We start from the raw sequence: 25,712 nt of genomic DNA on the forward strand, positions 1-25,712 counted from the left end.
AGGAATTTTCTGCACGCCTTCAGCTGCCTGACCACCTCCTGAAATGGCTTGGCTGCTCAGGAGGGAGCTTGTCCACCAAGCCCGCCCAACTGCCTCACATTGTTCCGCATGTGTATGCTCGTGTAGAGCTGGTAAGACTGAATTTGGCCACGAGCATAGAGGAATGGTAGGCCTTCCTCCCAAAGGAGTCTAAGATTCTAGAGTCTTTGCCCGGGGGCGCCGAAGCATGCTCCCTAGAACTCTTAGCCTTCTTTAGGGCCAGATCCACCACACCAGAGTCGTGAGGCAACCGAGTGCGCATCAGCTCTGGGTCCCCATGGATCCGGTACTGGGACTCGATCTTCTTAGGAATGTGGGGATTACTTAGAAGCTTGGTCCAGTTCGCCAGCAATGTCTTTTTTAGGACATGATGCATGGGTACTGTGGACGCTTCCTTAGGTAGAGAAGGATAGTCCAGGAGCTCAAACATTTCAGCCCTGGGCTCGTCCTCCACAACCACCGGAAGGGGATGGCCGTAGACATCTCCCGGACAAAGGCCGCGAAAAGACAGACTCTCGGGAGGAGAAAGCTGCCTTTCAGGGGAGGGCGTGGGATCAGAAGGAAGGCCATCAGACTCCTCGTCAGAGAAATACCTGATGTCCTCCTCCTCCTCCCACGAGGCCTCACCATCGGTATCAGACACAAGTTCATGAACCTGTGTCTGTAGCCGTGCCCGGCTCGACTCCGTGGAAACACGGCCACGGTGTGAGCGTCGAGAGGTAGACTCCCTCGCCTGCACCGGCGAAGCTCCCTCCGCCGACGTCGTCGGGGAGCCTTCCTGGGAGGCGACCGCAGTCGGTACCGCAAGCAGCACCGATGTCGGAGACCTCACCCCGGGCAAGGGGCCAGCCGGCGCCTCACTCGACGGTACCAGTGGCGCAAGCACCCCCGGTACCGGAGGGGAAGGGCGCAACAGTTCTCCCAGGATCTCTGGAAGAACGGCCCAGAGACTCTCGTGCAGGGCGGCTGTAGAGAAAGACATGGAAGCCGATGCAGGCGTCGAAGTCAGAGTCTGTTCCGGGCGTGGAGGCTGTTCCGGGCTGTCCAAGGTGGAGCGCATCGACACCTCCTGAACAGAGGGTGAGCAGTCCTCCCGGTGCCGATGCCTACTGGTTGCCGACTCCCTCGGCGACCCAGAGCTCTCGGTACCGATGCGGGAAGGAGACTGGTGTCGATGCTTCTTTGACTTTTTCAAACGAAGCATGTCACCGGAACTTCCCGGTACCGACGAGGAGGACGTAGAATCCAACCGTCGCTTCCTCGGGGACGAGGCCGAAGAAGGTCGGTCTCGGGGGGTCTGTACCGCAGGAGCCCTCAGGGTAGGGGGAGACCCACCCGAAGGCTCACCGCCACCAGCAGGGGAATGGACAGCCCTCACCTGCACTCCAGTCGAAGCACCACCGTCCGACGACATCAGCACTAGTGGAGGTCCCGGTACCACCGACGCCGCCTTCCGATGTCTCGGTACCGACGATGCAGAGGGTCGATGCCTCGATGCAATCGATACAGTCGCCACCGAGGTCGGAGGTCTTGACGCTGTCGACGTCGATGCACTCGATACCCCCGGTGCTGTTGCCGACGAAGAGCCCGAGAACAACACGTTCCACTGGGCCAATCTCGCTACCTGAGTCCTTTTTTGTAAAAGGGCACAAAGACTACAGGCCTGCGGGCGGTGCCCAGCCCCCAGACACTGAAGACACGACGCGTGCCTATCAGTGAGCGAGATTACCCGGGCGCACTGGGTGCACTTCTTGAAGCCGCTGGGAGACTTCGATGACATGGGCGGAAAAATCACGCCGGCGAAATCAAAACTCATAATTGCGGTAAGGCACCAAAAAGAGGGAGAGAAAAAACTCGACCCGAGGCTTCAAAAGGGCCTACCCCGAAAACGAAAGGAAACTTAACGGGGCAAAAACTAGAAATACGGGAAGGGGAAAAAGACCGAAAGGCCTTTCTCCGAAATCCTTTTTTTTTTTTTTAAACTAGCGAAAAGTCAAAAAGACGCGCGAGGGTCAACTTACTGGGCGCGAACGGCGCAAACACGACCATACTGAGCGCGGACAAAAGAAGCCTGACGAACACGAGCCGGTTCAGGCGAGAAGACGGCCGCGCATGCGCAGTGCGCATGGGTGTGCGAGGACTAGCAAAGGCCTTTGCTAGTGAAGTTTCCGATTGGAGGGGCTGCTGTGGACGTCACCCATCAGTGAGAACAAGCAGCCTGCTTGTCCTCGGAGAACGCTCTTTTAACATCTAAACACCGTAGAGTTTGAAAGTTGTGCGGATAATCTTCTTGCTTGAAAGAGGGCAAAACCAGTTCTTGGTTAATGTGAAACCACGTGATTACTTTAGGAAGAATGACGGCACCGTCCTCACTGACACACCCGCCTCTGAAAAACGGAGAAATGGATCCCTGCATGAAAGGGCCTGAAGCTCCGACACCCTTCTAGCTGAAGCCATTGCTACCAAAAATACAGTCTTCAGCGTAAGATCTTTCAACGAAGCTTTACTCAAGGGCTCGAAAGGTCGTTGTAATGCCCTCAGGACAAGGTTCAAATTCCACTCAGGCACCACCAGAACTCAAGGTCTGAGATGTCCTACCCCTCAGAGAAATCTTACTACATTCGGATGCGAAGCTAAGGAGTGTCTACCCAAACGACCCCTAAAGCAAGCTAAGGCTGTTACCTGAACCTTTAAAGTGCTTAATGATAGCACCTTATCCATTCTCTCCTGCAAGAATGCCAAGATAGATCCGAGAGGAGCCGATTGTGGAGAAATGCCCGCCAAAGAACACCAAGCAACAAACGTCCTCCAAACTCTAGCATACGCCACCGAAGTTGAGCATTTGCGGGCCTGCAACATTGTGCTAATAACTGCTTCTGAATAACCTTTACGCCTCAGCCGCAACCTTTCAATAGCCAAGCCATAAGCCCAAACTGGGCGTGATCCTGCATGACTACCGGACCCTGATGGAGAAGATCCGCCAACGAAGACAGATGAAAAGGCTCGTCGATCAGAAGGCGAATCAAGTCCACGTACCAAGGACGCCTGGGCCAATCCGGTGCAATAAGAATCACTGGGCCCGGATGCCGAGCTATCTTGCTGACTATTCGACCGACCATTGGCCACGGAGGGAAGACATACAGGAGCTCCAACGGCCACGGCTGAAGAAGAGCGTCTATGCCTTCGGAACCAAACTCCCTGCCTCTGCTGAAGAAACAGGGTACTTTGGCATTTGAGTAGCGAGCCATCAGATCCAACACTGGAATCCCCCAACGATCTGAAATCTGACTGAACGCCTGCTGGGAGAGTTCCCACTCCCTGGCATTCAAGCGATTCCGACTGAGGAAGTCGGCCTGAACATTCAGCACCCCTGCTAAGTGAGCGGCTGACAAGAGGACTAGATGCGTCTCTTCCCAATGACAAAGAACGGATGCCTCTTCCGCCAGAGGAGCACTGCGAGTTCCCCCTTTTCAATTGACGTACACCACCGCCGTCGCGTTGTCAGAGAGAACTCTCACTGGTTGATCTGTCAATACAACCTCGAATGCTATGAGAGCCAACCGGATCGCCCAAAGCTCCAGAAGATTGATCTGCAATCTGGACTCCGACACAGTCCAACTGCCCTGAGCCGAGTGCCCGAGACAATGAGCTCCCCAACCCGACAGACTGGCATCCGTCGTCAAAATTCTCCAATCCGGCGTTGCCAGAGGCATGCCTCGCATCAAATTTTCCAACCTGAACCACCAACGTAGAGCAAAGAGAGCTAGAGAAGTCCAGGGAAGTCAAATCGCATAATCCTCGGAAAGGGGAGACCACTGGCTGAGCAGATGCCATTGCAGAGGACGCATGTGGCTCCGGGCCCAAGGAACAACCTCGATCGTCGCCGCCATTGACCCCAGCACCTGAACATAATCCCACGATGTTGGAGCCAGCGTCTGCCTGATGGAAGAAATTTGTTTCAGCAGCTTCAACCGTCTCTGCTCCGGAAGAAAAACCCGACCCTGACTGGTGTCTAATCACACCCCCAGGTACTCCAGAGTTTGAGTTGGAGCGAGATGACTCTTTTGAACATTTATCACCCAAACCAGAGACTGTAATAGATCCATCACCGCCTGAGTCGCCTGTACGCATTGATGTGAGACTGAGCCCGGATCAGCCAATCGTCGAGATAAGGGTGAACTTGCCATCCTCTGGACCGCAGTAAGGCTGCCACCACCCCCATCACCTTGGAAAAAGTGCGAGGTGCAGTGGCTAGACCAAAGGGCATGGCCCTGAATTGGAAATGTTGCCCTAACACTTCAAAACGTAGGAATCTTTGGTGTGGGGGCCAGATGGGAATGCGCAAGTAGGTTTCCTTTAGATCGAGAGACGCCAAAAATTCTCCCGGCTGAACCGCCGCCAGCACTGACCGAAGTGTTTCCATCCGCAAGTGACACTTTCAAGGCCTTGTTGATAGCCTTGAGATCTAACACTGGCCGAAAAGTCCCTCCTTTCTTTTCCACTACAAAGTAAATAGAGTAACGACCTCGACGTACTTTGTCCGCAGGCACGGGTACCACTGCCTCCAGATGCAGCAATTCTGCTAAGGTGTCTCGCACCGCTGCGCTCTTTATTGCAGATTTGCAAGGAGACTCGAGCAAAACTGTCTCCTAACGGACGATCGAATTCCAGTTTGTAGCCGTCCCGAATAATGTCCAACACCCATTCGTCCGAAGTTACCCTGGTCCATTCCTCCCCAAACTGAGATAGCCGTCCCCCTATCGGTGAAGAGGGCTGGACCAGGGCCCCATCATTGTGAACCTCTAGTTCCTTGCTGATTTTGGGAAGTTGGGGGGGGGGGGGGATTCTGCGCTCTGGACGAAAGGACTGCTGTGGCTTCTGAGTAAAGCGTGTCTTTTGAAAACCACCAACCCTCCCTGGTCTATATCGCTTGGAATCTCTAAAGCGTGGCCGAAAAGACTTCGCTTGGGATTTAGACTTGTCTTCCGGCAAGCGACCTTTAGAATCCCCAAGATCTTTAACAATCTGAGCCAACTCCTGACCAAACAGGAGCTTTCCCTTAAAGGGCAACCGGGCCAATCTAGACTTAGAAGGCAGATCAGCAGCCCAATGCTTTAACCAGATCCAGCGTCGCGCTGATACTGCGAACGAAACACCTTTAGAGGACGCCCGAAGAATATCATATAAAAGTTCCGCCAAATAAGCCAAGCCTGACTCCAGGAGCGGGAGAACATCTATCAACTCCTCTGGCGACGCTGCCTTCTGCACCCAAGACAGACATGCTCTGGCCGTGTATGACCCGCACACCGAAGCCTGCAACGTCAAGGCCGCGACTTCAAACAAAGCCTTAACCGCAGTTTCCAGCTTCTTCTCCTGCGTATCCCTGAGAGCTGCGCCTCCCTCTACGGGCAATGCTGTCTTCTTTGCCACCGCTCAGATCAAAGAATCTACTACCGGGAGACGCAAAGAATCCAGATCCTCCTGTCTCAAAGGGCAAAGCTTGGCCATAGCCCAGGCCACCCGAAGACTAGCCTCTGGGGAATCCCATTGAGCCTGAATTAACACCTGCATAGCCTCATGAATATAAAAGGATTTCAAGGGTGCTCTAGTTCCCGACATAATGGAAGAGCTGACCGTGGGTGGAACCACGGATTCCGGGGGAGACAAATTCAGCACTTGCAAGGCCTGAACAATGAAAGGAATGAGCTCCTCCTTTCTAAATAGCCTGGCCGCGGTGGGGTCATCCCCTTCACCTGTGGGCAACTCCCCCTCTTCTAGCATATCTGTAACAGATTCCCCCGACCCAGGGTCACCATCCGAATCTGAATTTCCCGATACATCAGCCCTGGAATCCTCCAACTGCAAGCGGGACCTCTTAGCCGGCTTAAGAGACAAGTCAGAGCACGAGGGAACAAAACCCCCCAAAATGGCCGCCGACTGACACTCTCCCTCTGAGCGCAACAAAAGCGCTTTGTGCATGAGGAGCACAAACTCTGGGGGAAAAAACCCCCATACTCGCCCTCTCTGGGAGAGAAGAACATGAACCGTCGCGTTCAGGCGCGGTCCCAGCTGATCCCGCCGCTGCACACTCCTGCGAAAGCGGCGGTAAAGCAAAAATGGTGCTGGCGGAACCATGCGCTGCCCCAGACACCTTTCCCGCAAAGCGAGAATTGCTCCCCTCTGGCGCTTCGACGCCCGGCCCATGTTCTCCCTGTTCCGAAACCGGTTTCCCCACCGCCGCGGAACATGCTTCACAGGTCCCCAACGCCGATCTCTGTGCCCCGCAGTGCAAACAGTGCTTAACTGACTCTGATGGAACGGACATGTCCAAAGTCCTACCTTCTCCACAGCAGAGCCCTATTCACGTTCCCTTCAGCTGAACGGAGAAACTCTTCCTAGATAAGGTAAGCCAAACTAGGGCTGGAGAGGAGACTGTTCCGTCTGAATTTCTTCGTTTTTTTTTTGTTTTTTTTAAAGAGGCAGGAGAGTAACACAGCCAAATTCAGAAGAATAGCAGAAATAAAGGCTGACAGGGGGAGAAGGGTAGGGACCTGGCACCACCAGGTGTATCCCAATGTGCTCCTGCACCTCAACCCCAGATAAGGCTCAACACACCCGAGGGAACGGGATGGGAGCCTCAAACAACAGAGCTGCACTTTATGCACTCCTTCTACCTGCTAGATAGAGAGAATGGGAAAATTAGGTTCTTACCATGATACTTTTCTTTCCTTTAGTCATAGCAGATGAAGCCATTACGTATGGGTTGTGTCCATCAACCAGCAGGGGGAGATAGAGAGCACTCAATTTTTCACAGTGCCTCATGGCCAGCTAGCTCCACTGCCTCTTCAGTATTTGAAGCTTCCAAAGCAGTATGGCAAACCACAATGGGAATAAACATGAACTTTCCTCAAAGCGAACGATGGCCCTTTAACAAGGGCATAAACTCCAAAAAAGGAGGGAATGAACTCATCCTCCTGGAGGGAATAAACTCGTCCTTCACTTTGTATAAACGGAGGGAATACTTGCATCCTCCTGGAGGGAATAAACTCATCCTCCCAAAACATGAACTAGAGGGAATTAACTCATCCTCCTATAACTGTAACAAGAATCCTGAAGACTGTTTTCCGACTCCCCAAGGAAGGAATATAACTTCAGGAAACAAGAACAGCACCTAAAATCAGAATCACTGCAATACAGACAATCATACAGGGAGGGCTCATGGCTTCATCTGCTATGACTAAAGGAAAGAAAATTATCATGGTAAGAACCTAATTTTCCCTTCCTTGTCATCAAGCAGATGAAGCCATTATGTATGGGATGTAACAAAGCAATCCCTAAATAGGGTGGGAACAAGCCACACCACGCGCTAGCACCTGTGCTCCACAAATCGCATCCCTCCTGGCAGCCTGTAATGTCGGGCGAAAGAGAGCTTAGAAGCCCATGTTGCAGCACTGCAAATCTCATGAAGAGATAGTGCTCCAGTTTCCGCCCAAGAAGAGGAAATCGCTCTTGTGGAATGCGCTTTAAAGGCTTCAGGCGGAGCCCGGCCAGACAGCAGATATGCTGAAAAGATAGCTTCTTTGAGCCAACGGGCAATAGTGGCTTTAGACGCTGAAGACCCTCTGCGAGGACCTGCAAACAGCTGTTGCGTTCTCGAGGGCCTTGGCATTCTGTCAGGTCTTCGAGGCAGGACTGGAGTTTGTGAGCCCTTGGGCCACTGCCGAGGAGCGGCAGGCAAGACCACCTCGGGACTGGAAACACAGAAGAGCAGTACTGGAACTCTGGACTGGAGTAGTACAAGGCAGGCAACTAGAACAGATGAGACAGGAACAGCTTCACCTGCACCTAGCCACCGTTCCTCCAGAGTTGAGCTCCGAAGTGCAGGCGGCCGGCAGGACTTGCAGGATAAGGCAGGAACTGAAGATCCAGAGGACCCACCCTGGGTCTGGGATACACGAGGGAGACTAGACTAGGAACTAAACTCAGACAATGTGCTGCTGCACAGCCACTAGCAAGACCCAGAAGACAGACCAAGGAACACAAGGCGTACAGAAGCTAGCAGCAGCAAGGACTAGGGCAGCAACACACTAGGCAGAATGGGGATCCGGGAATACCCACAGGGTAAACCTTCTAGCTAGGTGGAGACAGGATACAGGAATAACCACCCAGGAAATACACACTAGCTAGACAGTTACAGAATTCAGGATATACACTCAGGATATACAAGCAGGGTAGGCACACAGGCTAGGCAAGGCAGGACCTAGGGTAAAGAGAGCAAACCAGGAAAAACAGGCCAGGGGTCTTGGGCTAGCAGCAGAGCAAACAGAGTAATCAGGAATAACAGGCCAAGGGTCCGTTCTACACACTGACTGGGGAACCCACAAAGGCTGAGGCTTCGCATACAGACAGAGAACAAACTCGGACAAAGGCTTCACCCCAAACACAGGGTAAGCCAGGAACAGAGGCTTCACCCCAAACACAGGGTAAGCCAGGAACAGAGGCTTCACCCCAAACACAGGGTAAGCCAGGAACAGAGGCTTCACCCCAAACACAGGGTAAGCCAGGAAGGACCCGCAGTCCACAGACAGACAGTGGCAGGGAAGACCCCCCACGGAAGGACAACAGAGACAGACACAGAAAGAAACTAGGCTGGAACCCAGAGAGAGGCTAAGCAGTAGTGCAGCAGACACTTACTAACCTGACCTGGCCTAAGAGCATAACTCTTATGCAAAGGCACTGACTGCAAGCACACCACTTCCTTATGAAGGCTCTCACTGCTGAGTCACCAGTAGTAGGACCGAAGCAGGAAGTACACTGACCCCAAAGAGAGGCTTGACACACATAGGAAGTGAGCCCACAGGAAAGACAAGCAGGAGCCATCTTGGAAACCTGCACAGAGCCGGTGGCAGCCATCTTAAATGCTGGCTCCCTAGAGAGGCATAGCCCACACAGGTGAGGTCTAGTGAAGCAATCAGCCCAGAGACTAGAGACAAGACAAACACAGACAGAAGCCAGCAGAGCTGCTGACCCCCAGAAAGAAGGTAAGGCTGAGGGTGGTCACGGCCACAGACGTGACAACAGCACAAAAGATGATCAGAGGTCCTGAAAGAATTTGTAATTCGCAGATACTGCACACATCCAAAAGGTGCAACTGCCCAAATGAATCTGGAAACTCTTCCTCAACAAAGGAGGGAAGAAAAACAGGCTGGTTTAGGTGAAACGCTGAAACCACCTTAGGCATGAAGGAAGGCACGGTCCAAACCGTGACCCCTGACTCTGAGAATTGCAGAAAAAGGTCTCTACAGGACAGCGCCTGGAGCTCTGACACCCGTCTCGCCGAGGTAATGGCCACTAAAAAGACGGCCTTCAGTATCAAATCTTTCTCTGAAGCACGCCGAAGCGGTTCAAAGGGAGCCCCCTGAAGGGCCTTCAATACTAACCTCAGGTTCCAAGCTGGACAAGGTGCCCGCACGGGAGGACGGAGCTGAAGCACCCCTCTAAGAAACCGTGCCACATCTGGATGAGCAGCTAAGGACACGCCTTCAACCTTGCCACTCAGGGAGGCCAATGCTGCCACTTGCACCCGCAGGGAATTATAGGCCAAGCCTTTGTGTACACCAGCCTGCAAAAAGTCCAGAATCGGCGAGACAGGAGCCCGCAACGGAGAAAGCGCTCTTGAAACACACCAGACTTCAAACTGGCTCCAAATCCTGGCATAAGCCATGGAAGTGGAGCACTTACGGGCCTGCAGGAGAGTGGAAATTACCTTATTTGAGTAGCCTTTATCTCTCAATTGTGCCCTCTCAATCGCCATTCCATAAGACCAAAGCGGCAGGCGTCCTCCATGGCCACCGGACCCTGTGACAACAGGTGCGGAACCAGAGGTAACAGAAAGGGAGCCTCCAATAGCATCTGTCGGAGGTCCGCATACCAAGGCCTCCTGGGCCAATCCGGGGCGATGAGCACCACTTCTCCTGGATGCAGCCGAATCCGCAGGAGCACTCGCCCTATCAAGGGCCACGGAGGGAAGACATACAGCAAGCCCAGGGGCCAGGTCTGAGCCAAGGCATCCAACTCGGCAGAGCGAGGAGCCCTCCGTCTGCTGAAGAAGCACGGGACTTTGGCACTGGAACTGGTCGCCATAAGATCCATCACTGGCTTGCCCCATTTGGCACATATCTGCAGGAATACATCGGCTGCTAGTTCCCACTCCGCTGGATCGATCTGATGCCTGCTTAGATAGTCGGCTTGCACGTTGCTCTGACCTGCAATGTGAGCTGCTGACAGGAACTGTAGATGCAGCTCGGCCCAGTGGCAAATTTGTTCGGCCTGCGCGGCTAGAGCTCTGCACTGAGTGCTGCCTTGTCAATTTATGTAGGCGACTGCTGTCGTGTTGTCCGACATCACTTGGACAGCCAATCCTTCCAGGGTCACTTGAAAGGCCAGAAGAGCCAGAAACACCGCTTTCAACTCCAGGCGGTTGATAGACCACTCCGACTTGTCGGAGTCCACAGACCCTGGGCATGCTTCCCCTGGCAATGGGCGCCTCAGCCCTTCAGGCTGGCATCTGTCACCACTAGGCACCAATCGGGGAGCGCCAGCGGCATTCCCCGCCGCAACATGCTGTCCGAGAGCCACCACTCCATACTGAGGCGGGCCGCAGGGATCCAAGAAAGTCTGCACTGATAATTCTGAGATACTGGAGACCATCGTTGAAGTAGAGAATACTGTAGAGGTCTCAGGTGCGCTCTCACCCATGGCACCACTTCCGAGGTGGCCGTCATCGATCCCAACAGCTGGAAAATGTCCCAAGCTCGCGGGCGGGGCATCCTCAGGAGCAGACGGAACTGATTCTGAAGCTTGCACCGCCTTTGCTTAGGAAGAAACACATAGCCAGAGGCTGTGTCGAACCTGGCCCCCAAATATTCTAGAGATTGCGAGGGGGGCAGGTAACTTTTGGCCATATTGACGACCCAGCCTAAAGATTGAAGGACTGAAACCACTCTGGCTGTAGCTAGATGACTCTCTCTTTCTGAGTCTGCTCTGATGATCAAGTCGTCTAGGTACGGGTGAACCCGGATACCCTCTCGCCTGAGAAAGGCAGCTACTACCACCATTACCTTGGGGAAGGGTCGGGGAGCTGTGGCGAGGCCAAAAGGCAAGGCCCGAAACTGGAAATGTTTTCCCAACACCGCAAACCGCAGAAACTTCTGGTGCGGGGGCCAAATTGGTATGTGCAAGTAAGCTTGTTTCAGGTCCAGAGACGTGAGAAACTCTCCTGGCTGTACCGCCGCAATGACGGAGCGCAGGGATTCCATGTGAAAATGCCGCACTCTTAAGGACGTTTAGCTCTTTTAAGTCCAGGATCGGGCGAAAACACCCGCCTTTTCGTGGCACCACAAAGTAAATGGAGTAGCGGCCTAGACCTTGTTCGGCGGGAGGCACCAGGGTCACAACCCCTATCCGGCACAGACTGTGCAAAGTCTCCTCTACCGCCGCCTGTTTGGCGGCAGAACCGCATCGGGTCTCCACAAACAAGTCTCTCACCGGGGCATCGAATTCTATTCGGTATCCGTCTCTGATCAGGTCCAAGACCCACTGATCTGCCGAGATTTTGGCCCACTCCTCAAAAAAGAGAGAAAGTCTTCCTCCGATGACAGGAAACGAGGAGGGGGCCGGTGCACCATCATTGAGAGGGTCGCCCCTGAACTCCAGGCCTTGAACCGGCAGCTGCGGAACGTTTGTCCGAGCGAAAGGAGTTTCTCTGCTGAAAGCGGGCACGCGAAAGTGAACCCAGCAGCACGCCCCGGGCGGTACCCTCTACCTTCACGGAAGCGAGGTCTGTAAGAGGAGCGGACCGCCTGACACTTAGAGGAAGGCTTCGGCCTATCTTCGGGCAAGCGCTGAGGTTTGGAATCCCCCAGGCCTTTAACAATGTTTTCCAGCTCCTCACCAAACAGGAGAAGGCCTTGAAAGGGCAACTTCACCAACCTTTGCTTAGAGGCCATGTCCGCCGCCCAATGTCATAGCCAAAGAGTGCGGCGAGCCGCCACTGCTACAGCCATTTGTTTAGCCGAAGCTCTGACCATATCATAAAGGGCGTCAGCCAAAAAGGAAAAGGCCGACTCCATCCGCGGAGCCACTTCACTACTACTACTACTACTTGACATTTCTAAAGCGCTACTAGGGTTACGCAGCGCTGTACAATTTAACATAGAAGGACAGTCCCTGCTCAAAGGAGCTTACAATCTAAAGGACAAATGTACAGTCAGTCAAGGTCTCCGCTCCATCACCGGGCTTTCCACTGCCTGCTGTAACCAAGCCAGGCAAGCTCTAGCAGCATAACAACTGCATGCAGACGCCCGAACAGTGAGACCTGCCAAATCAAAGGACTGCTTCAGAGCTGAATCAAGCCTGCGGTCTTGAAAATCCTTCAGGGCAACACCTCCTTCAACAGGGAGGGTAGTTCTCTTTGTCACAGCCGTGACCAGGGCATCCACTTTAGGCATTGCAAAGTGAGCCAAATGTTCCTCACTCAGAGGGTATAATTGCCCCATAGCCCTGGCAACCTTCAAAGAAGGTCCCTCGGGGTCAGCCCATTGAGCCAAAATAAGCTCTTGGATGGAGTCATGCAAAGGAAAGGCTCGAGCAGGCTTTCTGGTACTAGCCATCCTTGGATTAACAGAGGAGGCTGTGCCACTCCCAGGATCTTCAATCGAGAGAGCTTGTAAGGCATCTGAAATAAGCGCTGGCAGCTCCTCGCGGTGGAAAATCCTCACCGCAGACGGATCATCAAGCTCCTGTGGCAATTCTGCACCCGACTCTGGCTCCTCAGCCCAAGAAGTTCTGCCAAACCCCTAAGAATCCTCATAGCCCGACCACGGGGGGGGGGGGGGGGGGGGGGGGGGGGAAGGAGGGTGCACCACACTCAGAAGGGGAATTAGCCCTTCTGCGTTTATCAGGAAGATAAGAAACAGGCAAAGCCAACTCCAAAAGGCCAGGATCCACCGGGGGGGGGGGGGGGGGGGGGGGGGGGCAGGCAGAGGGTCCGAAGAACCCTGTGGAAGAGCTCTTTTAAGCATGTACGCCCTATGCAACATTAAAACAAAATCAGGGGAGAAAACCACTCCCTGACCGCCCGGATCCTGCCCAGGGTTATCAGCTCTATTATTAGCCTCACTCAGAGGACCCACCCCCGATTCAGGGCTCTCCGTCGCAACGAAGGCCGCGCCATGTGGAAAATCCAAAATGGCATCCGCTGCCAGCTCAGAACGCAAAAGATCGCTGCTCGCCATGCTCGGGCCGGCTCTACCGTCTGTACAGCACGAATTACAGAGCCCCGCTGCTGATTTGCGCTTGCCACATTTAGAACAGCGCTTTACAGTCTCCGCAGCCATCACCGAAAACGGCGGGAAAATTCAAAAATGGCGGTTCGCGCCAAAAACATCCCGACTGCGGGTCCACCCCGGAGGAGTCAGAAAACACTCTTACCTCACTAGACAGAGTATCACAGCTCCGGTCCTGCAGAAGAATCTCAAGAAAAAAAAACCTTTTTTTTTTTTTTTTTTTAACGCTGTGAGGAAAGCAGAGGCAAAAGAGGTAAATAAAAACACTCCGGAGGCTCAGATAAGTGGGAAAGGCAGGGAAAGGCGAACCAATCTGCCTGCATCCACTGAGTGGGAAAGGACAGGGAAAAGCAAGCTAATATGCCCACATCCACGGGGGCATGGGTAAGGCAGGGAAAGGAGCTGACCTATGTGCCTTCAAAGTGAAGCTGCTATAGCCTCTAACACCCCGGCTAACAACTGGCAAGCCAGGAGCCACCCCCAGGCAGATTTCTGATGGAGCTCGAAGAAGCTGCAGCCACCCTGCTTGGGGAGATAGAGAATACTGAAGAGGCAGTGGAGCTAGCTGGCCATGAGGCACTGTGAAAACTTGAGTGCTCTCTATCTCCCCCTGCTGGTTGATGGACACAACCCATACGTAATGGCTTCATCTGCTTGATGACAAGGAAACTGAAGTTAGTTTGGCTGCACATGGCCTCTTGTGGCAAACTTCGGAGTTCTCTCTATCTAACCTGCTAGAGGAGGGGCATAACCCCAAGTCTCTGGATTGATCTGGGGACGCTATGAAATTTCTCCTCTCTACTACTACTTATTTCTATAGCGCTACTAGACATACGCAGCACTGTACACTTGAACATGAAGAGACAGTCCCTGCTCGACAGAGCTTACACTCTAATTAGGACAAACAAGAGATAAGGGAATATTAAAGTGACAATGATAAATTAAGGGTTCTGCCTCTGCCCTCCCCTCCATGTCCAGTGATTCTCCTCTGCCCTCCTCTCCATGTCTAGCGATTTTCCTGCGCCCCCATCCTCCCCTCCCAACCATGTCCAGCATTTCTCCTCTCTCTCCTCCATGTGAATCTGCTTCCCGTCTTCCCTCCCCTCCATCCATGTTCAGAATTTTCCTACCCTCCCCTCCATGTCCAGCAACTCTCCACTCCCCTGCTTTCCCCTCCATCCATCTCCAGTAACTCTCCTCTCTTCCCTGCCCTCTCCTCCATATTAAGCGATTCTCCTCCCCTGCCCCTCTCCATCCATCCATGCCCAGCAATTCTCCTCTCTCCCCTGCCCTCCCCTCCCCTCCATGTCCAGCGATTTCTCCTCTCTCCCATCCACATCCAGCGATTCTCCTTTGCCCCAATCATCCCCTCCCATCCACGTCCAGTGACTTGCCCCAGCCCCCACCTGCCCCCCTTTTCAGCCCTCGGGTTCCGGTTCCAACCCCAGCCCCACCTGCCCACCCTCCCCCAACATCCCCCTTTTCATTCCTCCCCACCCTGTGGGGTTTAAATCTTTTATTTTACCTCAAGTCGTGGCAGCGGCAGTGAAACCAGCAGGCTTGTCTCTAGCCTTCTTTCCCTCTCTGTGTCCTGCCTTCCTCTGATGTAACTTCCTCTTTCTGCGAGGGCAGGATACTGAGAGGGTAGGGAAGACTAAAGATGACCCTGCTGGTTTCAATGCTGCCGCCACAACTTGAGGCAAAAGAAAAGATTCAACCCCCCCCAGGATGGCAGGAATGAAAGAAGGGTTGTCGGGGAGCTGAGGGCGGGCAGGTGGGATCCGAGAGCTGCCTGCAGGTGAGCTGCCCGGGCGGGTGGTAAGCATGACTTTTGGCGCCCTCCAGATGTCGGCGCTCCCCTGCCATGCTTACCGGATTCTGCCGGCCCAGAGGGAAGCTGCGACAGTGGATTGGGTGAAAGAAGGAGGGAGCGAAACAGTGGCTTGGGTAGCAGCGGGTGAAAGGGAGGGAGGTGGGGAAATCCCGAATCGGGACTCCCGAATTTTTTTCAAAACGAATCGATTTGAATCGTTAATTGGACAGCATTATTGTACACTGCCTCCTGGAAACAGAGGCATAGTAACTAACCAAAAAGCATACTGTTCTATTAGACAGTGCTCTTTATCTCCACCTACTGGAAGATGGGCACAACTGTATATATATGGCCACCCTTACAGGTCAATGGCTCAGGCTAAAGAGCTAGGCCTCTACAAGCAAATGGCTCATAATAAGAGCTGGGCTTCTCTTAAAAATCCAAAGTCATCTCTGATACAAAATACATTTTTCTGCAGCACAAGCTTAACTGAGTTCTCGGGGAGCTGGCACGGGAGGGGGTCCTTTGCTCTTATAAACATGCCTGGGACTGGCATCAGTGAAGAGTCATGAAAGATGTTTTGGGCTAATGAAAGTAGATAAGGGGTAGATGTACGTAGTTAGAGAGTACTCAGAGGGAGGGGGAGCTGAGAATAGCTGAGAAGAGCAGAATGACCGATGAAGTCATCTCGCCACCTGTGCTTTGCACCCCTTTTGTGTATAGTTGGAACCTGGGACCTAATGAAGTCACCCTTATCGGTTCCTTATCAACTGAAAAGGGATAGCAAGTTCTGCTGACAAAGCTGGATCCCATTGGAATCCATTGGGTTGAGACAGTATAAAGGAAGCACCCCGAGAAGTGTACGATGCAGAAGGAGAGACAGAGAGAGAGAGAGACAGACGCAGATACAGAGGCAGATGCAGATGGAGGAGAGAGACAGAGTACCACTGAGAGCTGATGTGTCGTGTGATTCTGTTCCACTGTATGATTGACTGAATTGCTGGTATCCTCATTATTGGGTAATGTATCAATGCTAATTAATACTAATAAACTATATCTCTTTAACTAATTGAAACTGGGTTCCTCTTTAATTACAGACTTAGCTATGGCTGAGCCTGTACTGAACTGCCATGAGCAGATTCAAGGTTGGGAAAGCTAGATATCTGGAGGGCATATGTAACTTTGCCCAGAGAGATGAGACGGGCCACTGCTTCCGCTGCTTGATTAGCAAAGGCAGATTCTGAGAAAATAAACACAACCCACAAGTCTCTGGATTCATCTGCTACAGGTGCTAATAAGGAACTGGTGTTAGACATGGCTGGGGCCCAGGGTGGAAATTTGGGAGGGGACCCCAAAGCCCACTACCAGGCCATGCCTTCTTCAGCTTCCAGCAGGCTTAGGATTCTCTGACCAGGGGGCAGTTGTCCTAGTTGCACTCCCTTAACACCATCCCTGGCATGAGTGATCTTTATATTTGCACGGTATAAGAGGAAATGTATCTCTATTTCTTTGGTGTGGCTTCGTGGGGTTTTGGTTTAATATATGTTTATCATTTTTGGTCAATTTGGCATTTGTGTGTATGTGACCAAGGTATTCTGTTAGCATGAATTTTCTATGTAGTATTCTGTAGTAATCTAGCTTGTTCAATTTTCCCGATAGTGGAGTGGATATTTGTGAGGAGGGAAGGGAGACAGGATTTTGTTGATCCTTGGTCAGTATTGTATGTTATTTATAAAACAACAATTGTACAGAATATTGTATCCTTTTATATTTGAATAAATGATTTAAATATAAAAATCAATCATCTGCGGCTTAATCAGATGGGATCAGACAGAGTTCACAGAGATGGGGACAGTGCTCGTGGGGACAGGGCAGGGATGGGGAGAGGACAAACTTTGTTCATGTATCATTCTCTATTTTATGTACTGCCTATTATCACACTACTAAACAGAATACAATTATACACACATAACATTCAAACATACTTACTACTTAAATAGTCTTCAAAAATAAAATAAAATGAACTAAGAGCAATGTACTCACCCTTCTAATCTGACATCAGGTAAAGATCTGTTGAGTGCTATCATTTCACTTGCCATTAAATTGAATTGATTGATTTTAAACATTTCTTTCATCTTTTCTTGATCTTCTTTAGGAATGACAACAGGCTTCCCCATTTCTCCTGGGCCTTCATGGGGTCTCTGAACCAACTCTGGAACTAATAACAGCACAGAAGTGGTTTTACTATGGAGCAGAGTTATATAAAAATAAATACATCTTCAGTTTCCACATAGTGAAATTATAAATTCTCATTAGCATTTTATGAATGTAACAACTTCTGATATTTATGCTTGAAAAAAAAATGACTGGCTCAGTGGTTCCCAAACCTAGTCCTGGAGACACTCCAGCCAGTCAGGTTTCTAGGATATCCACAATGAATATTCATGAGAGATTTGCATGCACTACTATATTCATTGTGGGTATCTTGAAAATCTGACTGGCTGGGGTGTCTCCAGGACCAGGTTTGGGAACCACTGGACTAGTTATAAATACTATTCAATTTATTCTATCCTATGAGAAATCCGAATTCATTTGCTGGCTTAGTCTTCTGCTTTTTGGATAGCCAGAGCTCAGCAAGTAGCTAAAGTGGAATATAATGGCCTTCCAGGGCACGAGGTAAATCAAGTACTGTTTTTAATGGAAAATACTTGTCAGCAGGTCAAAAGAGTAGCACTGGAAATGGCACACATCCTGATTTCTCAACCATCAGTCCACTGCAATACTGGCTTGTACTATACGGGGAAGCATAATAGACAAAATGAAAAAAATATTTTAAGTTATGGATAACTCTCAAATGACAGTTCAATGGGATGGAAGGCAGGAAGAAAAAGAAATACTTTTCTATGCTTGAACTTTGAGAAATGAACCAAAATCAAGCAAAAAACATGCATCGTACAATTATCACGTGCAGGAGATAACATTTAACAGGAGTTTAACAATCAAGAACCAGGAAGCTCCGACACTGAAGCCTTACTGTACTGATAATTTTGCCAATGGCATGAACAGAACTATTCTCAGCTGCACAGAAACAGTGGAAGCTACAACAAGCAGCTTTTGTATTGCCTGGAAAGGAGAAACAACACTTTTATTCTGGCTCTGCACAATCAGAAAACCCTCAAGTTTTCATTAATTCTTCCTGTCCCCTTCTTTCCATTCACACAGCTATCACTGTCTTAATCTAAACAGCATATCCTTGGTGATTTAATGTTCATATGCCACTCTAATAACAAATGTTTTGTAAACCAAAATGTAGATTTAGTTTATTTTAAGGGTGAACTCAGCATGCTGTCCGTTCAAGCAGTTATTAAAAAAAAAAAAAAAAAAAGGACAAGAGTGTATTAGAATACTGTAAATTAAAGCTAATGGCGCACCATTCCTGGCTATTGCCATCAATTTCTAGAATTCAGCAAGTTGCTTTTATTGACAGGGTGTGATGCATTAGTCTTAACAGGGTATCATAGAAAGAAAATGCTCTACCACTTAATTGCTTGTCAAAGTAAATTTGGGCTATCAGAAGAGATAAACAAAAAGGAGAAATTGCTTGCTAATTGCTTGCCTTTAGTCCCTCCAGATCAGCCCAGAATGACTGATGGTTATGCACGCCTACCAGCAGGTGGAGATTGAGAAAACAGATTTTAAGCCAGCCAATAAGAGCCCTGCTCAGCCCCCTGAAAGCCTCAGTATTCACGTATCAAAGCAACAGGAAAGACAGAAACCAGACATCTGTGCACCAGTCCATTTACACAGCCACCTACAAACAAACAAAGAGACACCGCTGGCAACTGTCGAATAGTTCGACTACATCAAATTGAGAGATCAATATCAGTAAGGTACTTACGTGCAACCATGTAGGACCAGTTGTGTAATTGGTCTCTTTGTTGGGGTTTTTAAAAATGTTTTTCTCAAATAGCTCCCCACAGAGACAAGAGCGAACAGAACTACCATAACTACTAAACCACAGAACCGAACGGAACTGTGTAGCTGCCGAAACAATTCGAATACCACATAGGAAGGGAACTGGGCCGGTCTGGAGGAACATATTGAAAGCAAATTAGCAGGCAGGTCCTAATTTCTCCTTCCTTAGCGTCCCTCCGGACCAGCCCTGAATGACTGATGGGAAGTACCAGAGCAGTAATCCATGGGATGGGCCGAACTGAACCACAGCAATACGCTCCTGACCAAAAACTGGACATCTATTCAACAATCCAAACAACAGAATGTCAGAAATCCCTAAACACAGAAGTGCCAACCTTCACCAAAGGCACTGGAGAACACTCCATTTAAAAAGAAATCTGATTTCTCAGGAAACAAGGAGAAAGGAAAAGTCTCCAAAACGAGAAAGGGCCAAAGGAGCTGTCAAGTCACCTAACAAGGGCCATCTGAGGCCCCTTCCGGGCCTTGCCACCCCCCACCCCCCCATCACGCAGGGACAGCTACCCCGCTGTGTGCACACCCAACTTACTCAAGGAACGGTGATACTGTGAATCCTAGCAAAACCTAGAGGAATAAGACTGAAGAGAATAACATCTCACAATATTTGAGAGAAGCCAGCGCTGCCACCTGATCAAAAGGGAAACAAAGGCCATTCCCCAAACCAACCAACATTCAGAATCTGGTATCTAAAAAGACCCCGGCTGGAAGTACTGCTCACCAGATATTTCGCTTTGCATTCAGAATACAGAGGAAACAACAGAAAACCCTAGTGAGCCTCATTGAGGGCTTTAGGAACTGCTGTTTCTAAACTGAACCAAGAGAAGGGTAATGCTGGAGCTGGCCAACTGCAATGTCCCCCTGGACATGCACAAGAACCATGACAGCCCTATCTTAGGGAATGGGCCTGACAGACATGCCACCCCTCTTACGTAGGGGACTCCCACACAGTATAGGCGCTACCTGCACCTTACCAAAAACAGTACCTTTAGACCTACACTCTGAGTCACCCTCACCACCGAAGGTGTCTCACAGGGAAACAAGGATGAATAAAGACTATTGCCCCAGCATACTCAAAATGCTAGTCTTCCAAGAGCTATCTTCCAAATTCCAAAGTGGTCCCTGTGCACCTCTATGCACGTTGTCCAAGTGAGGTAAGAACCGTAGGCAGACCTCCCCTAGTAAAGGTCCTTGGTGCACCTCCTACTGAGGTTGGCCAATAGGAACAAAGGTCCCCCCACCAAGAGACCAAACTGCAGAGGAAATCACCCCCTCGGGAATCCTCACCATACTACCGAAGATTCTGGAGGGAAAGCAGCAGTCTGCTACAAAAGCCGCCAGGCCAGCTCTAACGCTGCAACTGGCACAATCAAGATGGCAGAGTTCCCATCTAAAAGAGCCCGCTCCCTCCCAAGCCAAATTCCATATTGCTGCAATAGCAGAAAGCTCAAAGTAAGAAAACTGCTTCCGTCAGAGTTTGCTGGGGGGAGGGGGGGTTCCCCATCCAGCACCGAGCAAACCTGACGCCACACTAAGCAAAGCCCACTGCCTGCAAAGGAAGAGTCCCTGAACACCACCTGGAGCCCAAGACTCTGCAGGGCAACAGCCACAACAGCAGGTTAACACCATTTCACCGCCCTGCTGAAAACAACAGTGTTGAACTGCGTCCTTTTTTTTTTTTTTTACTTTGAAACAGTGGCTGTTCCCCGTGGATCTGAATACACCCTTCCCTCAAAGGGATTGAGGCCAGTTATGGACTAAAGTCCACCCTGGGCCCACCGGCACTCAGGAAAAGCTCAGGGCTGGGAGGGGGGGGACCCAGCCTCCCAAGTTTAAACACCCCTGAGGCAACACGAGAATCCCCGCGGGCCTCAGCCAGCATATTAAACAAATGGTGCACTGATGTAGAAAAAAGGAAAGGAAGGCATAAACTTTAAGTTCCCAACCAAAGCTGAGAGAATTATATGCCTCTTTCAGAATTACATTGCACTGCTCTGAAGACAGAAATTAAAAAAAAGATTAGAAGAAAATCCTTGAGACCAAGGGGCTCACCACATCTACCTCCTGCTGGAGACTGAGAATACCAAGGCTTCCAGGGGGCTGAGAAGGGCTCTTATTGGCTGGCTCCAAATCAGTTGTCTCGGTCTCCGCCTGCTGGTAGGCGTGCATAACATCAGTTATTCTGGGTCGGTCCGGAGGGACGCTAAGGAAGAGATTCCACTCACATATATATAAAATCAGTATTTCAGCACAAAGTGATACTCGTCATGCATAAACTGTCATATTAATTTTGCAGTTCTACCAGACATATCCATATCCTTAGTGAATTGCCCTGTTAGTAAATAGCATTAAAAAACATGACATCAGGTGCAAAAGACCTATGAAATGTCACTTGAGAATTCCTTGCCTGTGTGAAACTACTCATGATACTTGTAGAAAACATGGCAACTCATGAGCAAGAAAGTGAGAGAAAAAATAGTTACAAAATGCAATGTTTTCAGATATGCCCAATAACTGGCTATATAAAAACTTCTGCAATTCTTTCTTCCTTATGGTAAGTGAATTCTCAATAAAATTAAACCACAGACAACTGCAGGACCATACTACAAAGCTCAAAACGTAACACTAAGAATTGTAACAGATCAGGGAAAGGGAAGGGAAGAGATTTTGGATTTTGCTCATGCCTTTTTCAGTTGTACATCAAGGTGAATTACATTCAGACACCGCATTTTCCTGATCCCAGAAGATTTACAAGCAAAGTTTGTACCTGAGGCAACAGAAGTAAAATTAGTTTATCTTGTTGGGCAGACTGGATGGACCATTCAGGTCTTTATCTGCCGTCATCCTATATAATAATTCTCACCTCCAACGTTCTGTGCCTGGGACCGTGGCTCCCTAGGCTGGAGGTGGTCTGCTAGGCAGACACGCACTGACGTCACTGACGTCATGACAGCTGATTCCAAGGCAAGGGGAGGAGTAGGGAAACACGTGCAGACGCACGCAGAGGAACTTCCAGAGAAGATGAGGAAGGAACGCGAAGGGCACAACAACACTTCGGCTGTCGGGGGTTTGGGTCCCCCGTCAGCACAGGTAGTACAACACGGCGGCGGGGGGCGGTTTTCAGCGGTCCGGGGGGGGTGACGGGTTCGCCGAAGGGGGGGGGGGCGAGGGGGCCGTAGCGCAGGGAGGGGGGAGGAATTGCCTGCCTAGGGCCCGTTTCCTTGCCTACAGGAACGGGCCTTTTTTACTAGTTTACTATGTTACTATGTAAGTAAGACACACCGGGATGGTTCCATTCCATTCCTATATTTATATTCTGTTCTCCCGAGATTGAAGCATAATAAACTGGAACGCAAAACAGCAGAGGCAACGAAAAACATAAAATATTCTTTCAGAGCAACCAGATGCTTTCTGATCACATTTGTTTTCTGCCCTCTGCATAGGCACTAAAGTGGCTGCCCAGGTTAGAAACTGGTTGAGTGAAAGGTAACAAAGGGTAGTGGTAAATGGCGTTTGCTCTGAAGAAAAGTATATTACCACTGGTGTGCCTCAGGGATTCTGTCCTTGCTCCTGCTCTTTTTAACATTTTTGTGAGCGATATTGCAAAAGGTCTGTCTGCAAGGTTTGCCTCTTTGACGACAATACCAAAAGCTGCAATATGGTAGCCACTCCTGGTAGTGTAGTTAACATGAAGGATCTAGCAAAACTTGAAAAATGGTCTTCAATTTGACAGTTAAGATTTAATGCTAAAAAAATGCACGGTCATGCAACTGAGCTTCAAAAACCCAAGAGAGAAGTACAGTATGGGGTGAAGTATTTTTTATTACAAAAGAAGAGCAGGACTTCAGGGTGATCATATCATCACAAACATGTAGAAAAGGTGAAGGCAAAAGCTAGAAGGATGCTTAGGAGCACAGAGGAACAGCCAGCAGGAAAAATGAGATGATTGATACTCTGTACAAGTCCCTGGTAAGACCCCATTTAGAATACTGTGTGCAATTCTAGAGATCACACCTTCAAAAAGATATAAACAGGATGGAGTTAGCTTGAGGCAGTTACTAAAAGGATCACTGTCTTTCATAAAGCATTTGGGGAAAAAAACTTTTGAAAAAAAGGCACCCAATGGGAGACTGATAGAGCATAAATTCACAGAAGGTGTGTCTCATTCATCTGAAAGGAACCTGTGGAAGGTGAAAGGGGACAGACTCAGGAGTAATCTACGGAAATATTTATGAAAAGGGTAGTAAAAACATGGAACATATTCCCTGTAGAGATTGTGGAAACTAAGATTGTATCAGAGTTCAAGAAAGTATGGGACAAGCATTCAGGATCTCTAAGGGACAGGAAAGTATAGTAGATGATATGGCAGATAAAGACTATTTAAAATGTAACCCCACCCCCCTCTAAAAGCTCTGTCACTTACATAGACTTGATCTAACCAACCCCCAACTAACTTGCATTCCCATCCCAAGATACTGACTTGGCCTTAGACGCCGGACACCCGCGTCGAGGACCTGACAACAATACCAAAAGGTGATCCGAGGTCCTGAAGTCATTTGACATCTGTAGATACTGCAACAGAGCCCTGCGGACATCCAAAAGATGTAATTGCCCAAAGGAATCCGGAAAATCTTCCCTAGAAAAGGAAGGAAGAAAAATGAGCTGGTTAGGTGAAACGCTGAAACCACTTTAGGCAGGAAGGAAGGCACTGTACGAACCGTTACTCCGGACTCTGAGAATTGTAGAAAAGGGTCCCGACAGGACAGCGCCTGAAGCTCAGGCACACGTCTAGCCGATGTCATGGCCACCAAAAAGACTGTCTTGAGAGTCAAATCCTTCTCCGAAGCTCGCTTAAGCAGCTCAAAAGGCGAACGCTGGAGAGCCTTCAACACCAGCCCCAGGTTCCAGGCCGGGCAAGGCGACCGCAATGGAGGGCGGAGCCACAGCACCCCTCTGAGAAATCGGACAATGTCCGGATGAGCAGCAAAGTATAAGCCCAAGACTTTCCCTCGAAAGCATGCCAATGCTGCCACTTGAACCCGCAGGGAATTGTAAGACAGGCCTTTTTGTAAGCCATCCTGCAAGAAGTCTAGCACTGGCGAGACTGTAGCCCGCGTGGGTATGATTGCCTTTGAAACACACCACGCCTCAAACTTGCGCCAGATCCGAGCATAAGCAGTGGAGGTGGACCGCTTGCAGGCCTGCAAGAGAGTGGAAATGACCTTGTTAGGAGTAGCCCTTGTCTCTCAATTGCGCCCACTCAAGAGCCGTAAGACCAAGTCGGCAGGGATCCTCCATAGACACCGGACCTTGAACCAACAGATTCGGCACCAAAGGCAAATGAATTGGAGCCTCCATCATCATCCGACGGAGAACCGCAGACCACAGACGCCTTGGCCAGTCTGGAGCGATAAGAATCACCTTATCAAGAATCAACCTTCACCAAAGGCACTGAAGAACACTCCATTTAAAAAGAATCCGAAGGAGGACTCGCCCTATCAAGGGCCAAGGAGGGAACACATACAGGAGGCCTGAGGGCAAATAATGAGCCAGTGCATCCAAGGAGTGGCCTAGTGGTTAGGATGGTGGACTTTGGTCCTGAGGAACTGAGTTCAATTCCCACTTCAGGCACAGGCAGCTCCTTGTGACTCTGGGCAAGTCACTTAACCCTCCATTGCCCCAAGTACAAATAAGACCTGTATACAATATGTAAGCCGCATTGAGCCTGCCATGAGTGGGAAAGCGCGGGGTACAAATGTAACAAAAAAAAAACCCTGCCGAGTGAGGATCTCTCCTTCTGCTGAAAAAGCGAGGGACTTTGGCGTTTGCACTTGACGCCACTAGATCCATTCCGGGTGTCCCCCATTTGGCACAAATCTGAAGAAAAACTTCTTCTGCCAGTTCCCATTCCGCCAGGTCGATTTCACGCCTGCTGAGAAAATTGGCTTGCACGTTGCTCTGACCTGCTATGTGAGCTGCTGACAGAAGCTGCAGGTGGAGCTCGGCCCAGTGGCAAATCTGAGCAGCCTCCGCGGACAGGGCCCTGCACCAAGTGCCGTCCTGACGATTTATGTAGGGGGGGAAAGGAGGTGCACCACCTTCAGACAGGAAATTTACCCGTCTACGTTTAGCGTCCTTCCAACGCTCGGGGGAAGAAATAACCTCTGCAGCCAGCCCCGGGCCATCAACACCCGGAGGGGATCCAGAATGCAACGCCGTGTCAGACACCTGCGGCACAGCTCTTTTCAGCATGAAGGCTTTATGCATTAAAAGCACAAACTCAGGGGAGAAAAACTCACCCTGATCCTCGCCTCCGAATTAGGAGAAACGGATGTTGGAGCTCCTCTGGCAGCCTCTAAACGAGGCATCCCCTACTGACTCCTCTGCAACCGCAAGGGTCGAGACATGCGGTGCTTCCAAAATGGCACCCGCTGCCAGATCCATCGAGCGGGAAGAATCATCGCTCGGCATGCTCGTACTTGCGCGAGCGTCTAAGGAGCACGTTTTACACAGCCCAGCTGCTG

The 25,712-nt window shown here is 50.4% G+C and overlaps 1 protein-coding gene across 2 annotated transcripts in view; it reads right to left on the reverse strand.

Moving 5' to 3' along the window:
* Positions 1–25,712, reverse strand: part of GALNT1 (polypeptide N-acetylgalactosaminyltransferase 1) — a 214,007-nt gene that overhangs the window by 152,845 nt on the left and 35,450 nt on the right. For both annotated transcript variants that reach the window (XM_030204622.1, XM_030204632.1), the window contains exon 2: positions 17,242–17,416. In XM_030204622.1, coding sequence (XP_030060482.1) covers positions 17,242–17,416 — 175 coding nt within the window. The remainder of the gene's footprint in view (positions 1–17,241; positions 17,417–25,712) is intronic.

Source organism: Microcaecilia unicolor, chromosome 1 (genome assembly GCF_901765095.1).
Source record: "Microcaecilia unicolor chromosome 1, aMicUni1.1, whole genome shotgun sequence".
NCBI classification, from domain to species: Eukaryota; Metazoa; Chordata; class Amphibia; order Gymnophiona; family Siphonopidae; genus Microcaecilia; species Microcaecilia unicolor.